The following is a 6,916-nucleotide window of genomic DNA, read 5'->3' as shown; positions in this document are numbered from 1 at the left end:
CCATCTGAAGGGCTAACAGCCACTTAGAAAATGCAAGGATATCATTATTCCCTTCAAATTAAAGTGGCTAGTGATTGATTTATTCAAGGGTTGCATACTCCAATTATGAGCTTTACACTCCTTAATTAAAGCTTACTGCGTGTCACAGCTTATTTCTTATAATCCTGTGAGTGTAAACAATTTTTTGTGCTTCAGTCTCGAATGAATATCAGGACAGAGATTTCTGTTTTAGTGTGTTGTCTGGTTTTTTTCTGCTTGTCGACTTCTGGTTCCCCATCAAATGGTGTCGGCTCTGAAGGTAACATGTGTCCCTTTCTACTGCAATCAAACACATGGTTGTCTCCATAATCTTTATGCATGTATCTGTTTTTTTTTTTTTGGAAAAATTTACAGTAATAGCTTTAATGGGAATAAAAAGCTTCCTGGTTGATCCAATTGGGGTTCTTGAAAATTGGGATGAAGCCTCCCCTGATCCATGCAGCTGGAGTATGGTCACCTGCTCTGCCGATGGTCAAGTTATTGGCTTGTAAGTAGCATTATTTTATGTTGCTTTATAAACCGAGTCCGAGTAACATGGTATTGTTCATGCTCATAGACTGATAATTGGTTGAAATGATTCTGTTGCAGAGGAGCTCCAAGCCAGGGATTGTCAGGTGTTCTTGCACCTTCTATTGGGAACTTGACCAATATCCAGACAGTGTAAATATAAAATGCTTACTACAAAAGTTTTCAGACACTAAAAATAAATGTTATGAGATAAATATATATATATATATATAATTTCTGCAGGCTTCTACAGGACAACAATATATCAGGAAATATACCATCAGAAATAGGGAAGCTTTCAAAGCTTCAAAATCTTGATTTATCCAACAATAATTTCTGTGGTCAAATTCCGACCACCTTTTCTCATTTAAAAAACCTTGAATTCCTGTATGTTCTACTCTTTGATTTGACCCCTTTTGTCTTTTGTTAACATATAAGTGCAATAAGTTTATATAGAATCTGGTAACTGGTTCAGGAGACTGGTAACAATCTTTCTGGAGAAATTCCTGCTTCTTTGGCTAATCTTACTGACCTTCATTTGATGTAACCACTTCATCCTTTTTTTATTTTTCTTTCCACAAGGATTATATCATATATATTATGGACTTTGTTTAATTTTGCAGAGACTTGTCTTTCAATAATTTGAGTGGTAAAGTCCCCATATTCCCTGCCCAAGTATTCAAGTAAGTTCCACTTGTAGTTCAACAATTTCTCCTTTATAAATTAATTTTACTCTTCTGGAAAGTTGAAACTGTTGTTCATTGTTTTAGTTGCTTAAATTGAATTTTTGAGTTGATACAGCATTGAAGGAAACCCTTACCTTTATACCAAAGGAACAGACATGGTGGATAAAGGATCATTGCCCAACTCCAGCAAGGCCAAACTCAACAAATCTGGAATTTTTTATGTTATAACCATACTAATGGTTCCTTATTATTATTCTCACTTGTGGGATTCTTCATTTTTCATATGAATACGTATATTTAATAGAACAACTTTGACAAGCCAGTTTCGATGGGAGAGTATGGATTATTTTTGTATGGTTGGTTTGAAATGAATCTCTTACAGAAACTTCAATTTCTTGGTATACGAGCAAACTTCATTTCTTTTTCTTTTTCTTTTTATCTTCAACAACTCAATGAAAACTATAACATCTATTTTCTTTTTATAAATTATTTCTTCTTGACACAAACAAACAATTCATAACCAAATGCTGGTGTTTAGGCTGTTCCTTTTCTTCAAGTGTTGACAAATCTGCAATTCTTCCTTACTTCACCATTGACAAAGCTATCCGAATTCGTAATATTCCCCAGTTTCACCATTGAATCCGAGAATTGATTGAAGAATGCCACAGGGTCAGCTGCGTATTTTTGGACAAGGCTTTTGGTTTCGATTCCAAATAGGCTGGAGTATAATTCTTGGTCTGAATTAAGCAACCCTTCACCTCTCAAAAGTGTATGGTAAAATGAATTGTCAAAAAGATTCGGTGTAACATTATCCATTGCTGTTACATTGTTGTCTCCTGATCCAATTATTGCAGGACAAACTGATCTCAACTCGCTGAGATACGAATCTGATATCGGATTCTTCCCCGAAGTTGCTTCAAAGTCTCCATAAATTCTAGCGCGAAAGCTCTCACAACGTGCCATTCCAATGGTGTGAGCCCCTGCAAGTAATTCACATACGCAGTACCATGAACAATCAAGTCTCAGTTGATTACTCTCCAAAAATGTAAGTAACAAGAGCTTACCGGACAGAGCCACCATGTCAGTGACTGAGAGACCTTGATAAAGAAATTTAGCTATAATACTAAGAAGACCCTCATTTGCAGAAGGAATGTTTTCCATAGCTAGATCATAGCTAGCCGTTTTCGAATCCTTTCTTCCCACGGGTACATGCCAGTAAGGTCCACCAACCTGCAATCAATTGGATAATAAAAATGAGAGCAAGTCAAGAAGTAAGAAATTAGAAAATGTTATCAAGTGTTATAAGGCATTTTAAATACCAGGATAACAGCATCTCTGGCTGCAATGGTGAGGATATCAGCACAAGAAACAATCCCAGGACACTCGGATTCAAGCTTGTTCTTGATTTTGTCAATGATTCTGAAACCCTTTAGAGAGTTTAATCCATTGGTTGAAGCTTTCTTTTCTCCTTGCAACTCGATTGTATCATCAAGCAAAATTGACCCATCACAGCCCTGAACGAAACAGTCATGAAAATGTAATCGAAGAATGAAAGCTGCATTGCGAGGATCGGAGAGGACATGACACTCCATTTCCTTCTTCACAATATCAAACACATTAGGACATGTTGATTTGTAATAATCCAATGTCAAAGGAGGGTCAGTTGCAGCCATAGTGGAGCTGAAAATGGAAATACAAATCAAAAAAAGGAAGCATTGGAGACTAATCGCCATTCTTTGATATCCAAGCTTGAATGAGTGGGTCAAGAAAGATAAAAGAGTGGGGGGAAACAGGTGGGACTTGGAACATATATAATGAAGCTTTACCTTCTGCCATAGCTGTTTGAGTATATAGTATGAATTTGTGTAAATTAAAGTCAAGAGAGGATACAACTAATGTTGGCATGGTTGGTGGGTGCTCTAAACCATAAGTTATTTAACCCAGACACACTTTCAAAGGTCTTTTGGTAAAAAGGCTTGTCGTAATCTAAATTAACAAAAGGAAATTCATATGATATGATGTAATATTTTTTGTATCTGTTATGCAACACATTTAAATTGGTTCAACTTATTAGGTTAAACCAAAATAGGGGTAAATTCAAGGTTTATTTAGTTAAAAGAATACTATAATATATAATCACATTTAAAATTTATAGTCAGCATCTACTATTTAATGGACCTACAGAATACGTAGCATTAAATACTTTAACAAATAAAAAAAAGTGAAAATAGTCCTTTTTCTTTTATCTATCCAGCAATCTTATGATTTTTATTTTTGTCATCAAAGTTCAATTTGCACGTTATGGCCCTCTGGCATTTTAGCTTCAGAAACAAGAATAATATAGAACAATCTTTCTTGTATTTTCATTTTTCCCTTGCTTTTTCCATGAAGATGGAAAATTATGCAAAATGGCGATTCTTGATTCTTGAAGTGCAAGAGATTAGTACCACGTGCAGGAAGCAATTCATCAATCAAGTCCAAATATTAAAATTTATGAAGTATTACAGTATCGCAAGAATGTAAAATCGGTAAAAACAATATGAAGGTACTTGTATTAAGAGTCAAATTACATTTTATTTCATTAAAATATTCATTTGATTAAAATTTCCTTCATTTATATAGTTAAAAACTAAAGTGGACGACATATTAACTAGACAATTATACATTATATGCCATGTGTACCTCATGTCAACGCATAATGAGCAATTTTTAACAATAAAATCAATAAAATTTTTAATAGAAATTTATTTTTGATTCAATGCGAAGAACTAATTTACTCATTTTCTTAATACAAAAATAAAATACAATCCGACTCTAATATAAAGACCTCCACGATTGTTTTACCTGCAAAAGCTTTACATAACCATGTCACTCCAATTTTTTGACAAAAACGTATTTAATTTTGTATAATTATTTGATAGATGAAAAATTTTAACTACACGGGTTGAAATTTTACCACAAATAGTGTTGAGATTTTACCTCATGTTTACCATTCAATCACCCTTTAATTTTTTTTTAAAAGAAATTGTCATGTCCAAATAATGAACCTTGTGACAAGGTTCAATTAGAAGACCTTCATTTCCTGTATAGATGGCAACAGGTCCATAGGAGACGAATGCTTTCAGTTTACTGGGAATATCCAGCTTTATATGCTTCCTTCACAAAAATTGAAACAGAGCATAGAGCCACTCAAAACATATATATCTTCTAAAGTTCCAAAACAAGTTCAAAAGCTTTTTATAAATTCAACTTAACAGATATGACAAATCACTCTCATACAGCTCTTTCAAAACTAAAACATAAAGTTTCATAAAGCTATAATTTTGTTTTTTTGGTGAGTGAATCAAAAACCTTGTTCACTATGTATACATTTCAGTATCATAAGGCTGATGCTTAATTAGATTGAACCTTGCGCATTGATCCTGCATCTCTTGTGTTAAGCTCAAGTCCAAGCTAGGCAGCACATTCCTTTGCAATAGCGATCTAATCAGAGCCACCACAGAACTACTGAATTCAGGCCATGAAACACACAATGTTCCCTTTGTTTTCTTTAATTGGCATCGACTTAACAGAGCAGCAGCCAAGCCATCAATCATACTACCTGATGGAAAATAGTCTAAACCCTTTAGAAGGGAAGAAGCTACATTGCTACCACCCAATCCTTTTCTTTCGGCTAACGTCTCCAGCTTAAACGCATACGTTTCATCCGGTGAGAGCTTTCCCCTGAAGTTCTGGCTCTGAATTGAATCCAAAATCAAAAGTCTGTCAGGAACAATGTCCTCGCCAATCAGCAGCCTCGCAACAAGGTGAGATCTCTCTGCAGAAACACCATGTTGAACTGATACAAGCAGAGTAGATTTATCCCCATTATTCAGGGAATAAATGTTGCAAGTTTTGTCTCTGAAAGAGGGTTCGACAGAGAGGCCGGAGAAAGGGACCTCAGGTAGGATAAGACTTCCAACTAATGTCTTAGGTGACAAATGGTGGAAGATATACAAAGATGGTGAAGATAATGCAACGATGAGGAGAGATGGGCGAAGGGGCTTTTCAGGCTTAGGAATAGAAAACACAAGGAATGGCGACGCAAGAGATGGTGATGGAAGTATAAAGTTGTTAAGATCTTCCTGAAAGAATCTAGATGGTGGGGGGATTTCTGTTATGACATCTTCCATTTTTACAATTTAAAGCTCAAGCTCTGCGCACTAGCCAATTAAGCAAAACAGAAATATTATCAGTATCAATCTCCAGATCTCAGGGAGATAAAGAAAACAGTTGAACCTAGTTCTCTAGCCAAAATGTACGAGGTTAATAAAATTTCAAAATTTCAACAAAGATAATAAATGTCTAAGTAATAAAGTTCATTGCTTTTTTAGTTAGAATAAACTATGAACATCATCATTTGGCATTTCTCAGAAGGATGGATAGTCCAACATCAATGAAATTTCATAGCATACTTCACTAAACCAGTAAAAAGTCGGTTACTTCCATAATCAACCCTAATGTAATTTTCAACCCCTTACAGTCATTAAATCACCCTTTTTCCCCTCATTCAAAGAAACCCAAATTTCCTTAGTGTCATTTTGTCAAATATTTCACATGCATAACCCAGGAACACGCAAAAATAGACAACTTCATTTGCCTAAGCAAGAAATCTATCCAACAATAACTGCAGTGATTTGCTTACAGCTCAGACCTTCAAATAAAGCAACTAATTTTTAAAAAAATATGTATGAAACAAGAATTATGAACTAAGACAGATTAAAAAAATCCCTTACAGAAGAGGCATAAACAAAGGGACTTACCGTTTAGGAAAGACTTAGTTGGGAGGAAGAGCGGTATGTTTTTCACCTCAGATGGGCAGAAAAAAAAGGAAAGTTAGTGAGCACTGACCTCTTGGGCAAGTTACGTTTTTTAACTCGTTTGTTTTAGGCTCTACTGTCTCTCCTCCTTCCAAGAACCTGATATGGCCCAGACCATAATGCCATCTGACACCCAAATTTGACGAAGCTTTTGTTTTAGATTTTTGCACAGGCCCAGTCTTAATTTTTCTTGGTAAGATTGTAGTTTATAAGGGTAAACTACATCATTAGTAACTAAACTATGGGTAAGTTTTTATTTTGGGCATTAACATATTCAAAAGTTTTCATTTGAGTCACTGAGCTATTAAAATTGATGCTATATGGCTTTCTCTGTTCACACTGCCTAGACCAATCAAAAGCTCGCTTTTTCTTTCTTTTCCATGAGAAAGCTTTGGACGTCATAAACCTGTGAACCAAAATTCAAACAACTTTTTTTTTGATATCTAACACTGATCATTACATCGACGTTGATCTAAGGTATGTTCATTTATCCACCGTGCCAATCATCGATTTGTTGTTTGGAGCTCACTGGTGGAACTTTAAAAAAAAACTTAATAGTCCAATGACTTAAATAAAAACTATTGAATAGTTCAGTGACTTAAATGAAAACTTCCAAATAGTTTAATAACCTAATTATAAATTTTTTTAATTAAGTGACCAAAACAATAATTTAATGTTTGAATTTAATGTTTAGTATCTATACTTTAATATTATATAATTTGTTTCCTCTACATAATATCGAAATAGTTGACACCCTTAATTATTATGGTCAAAATGTTTAGGTTTAATTCTTTTTAAAAATTCACATAACCATTTTAATCGAAA

The 6,916-nt window shown here is 34.5% G+C and overlaps 3 protein-coding genes across 5 annotated transcripts; 1 reads left to right on the top strand and 2 right to left on the bottom strand.

Annotated features, from left to right (window-relative positions):
* Positions 1-1,633, top strand: LOC105794278 (protein NSP-INTERACTING KINASE 1). Of its 3 annotated transcripts, XR_008194451.1 has the most exons (7): positions 23-298; positions 394-526; positions 628-699; positions 790-933; positions 1,022-1,089; positions 1,170-1,229; positions 1,348-1,633. XR_008194451.1 is itself a non-coding variant. In XM_052628361.1 (6 exons), the coding sequence occupies exons 2-6, from the start codon at positions 476-478 to the stop codon at positions 1,517-1,519; spliced, it is 423 nt and encodes a 140-aa protein (XP_052484321.1). In that variant the 5' UTR covers positions 10-298; positions 394-475; the 3' UTR covers positions 1,520-1,633. The 3 variants fall into 3 exon arrangements, 2 of the variants coding, with proteins under 2 accessions (XP_052484320.1, XP_052484321.1); XM_052628361.1 differs by lacking the exon at positions 790-933 and having other exon boundaries at positions 10-298; XM_052628360.1 differs by lacking the exons at positions 790-933; positions 1,022-1,089 and having other exon boundaries at positions 1-298.
* A 52-nt stretch (positions 1,634-1,685) lies between these two features.
* On the bottom strand, positions 1,686-3,036 carry LOC105794277 (peroxidase 11). Its single transcript, XM_012623381.2, has 3 exons — positions 2,552-3,036; positions 2,297-2,462; positions 1,686-2,212 (listed from the first exon to the last, which is right to left on the bottom strand). The coding sequence occupies exons 1-3, from the start codon at positions 2,963-2,965 to the stop codon at positions 1,785-1,787; spliced, it is 1,008 nt and encodes a 335-aa protein (XP_012478835.1). The 5' UTR covers positions 2,966-3,036; the 3' UTR covers positions 1,686-1,784.
* Positions 3,037-4,445: 1,409 nt separating this feature from the next.
* Positions 4,446-6,224, bottom strand: LOC105794276 (uncharacterized). The gene is made up of 2 exons (XM_012623378.2): positions 6,035-6,224; positions 4,446-5,434 (listed from the first exon to the last, which is right to left on the bottom strand). Exon 2 carries the CDS (start codon positions 5,402-5,404, stop codon positions 4,592-4,594), a length of 813 nt encoding a protein of 270 aa, XP_012478832.1. The 5' UTR covers positions 5,405-5,434; positions 6,035-6,224; the 3' UTR covers positions 4,446-4,591.
* Between the last annotated feature and the right edge of the window lie 692 nt (positions 6,225-6,916).

The sequence above is a fragment of the Gossypium raimondii genome, chromosome 3, assembly GCF_025698545.1.
Source record: "Gossypium raimondii isolate GPD5lz chromosome 3, ASM2569854v1, whole genome shotgun sequence".
Taxonomy (NCBI): Eukaryota; Viridiplantae; Streptophyta; class Magnoliopsida; order Malvales; family Malvaceae; genus Gossypium; species Gossypium raimondii.
This window is presented reverse-complemented; position numbering and strand designations above follow the sequence as displayed.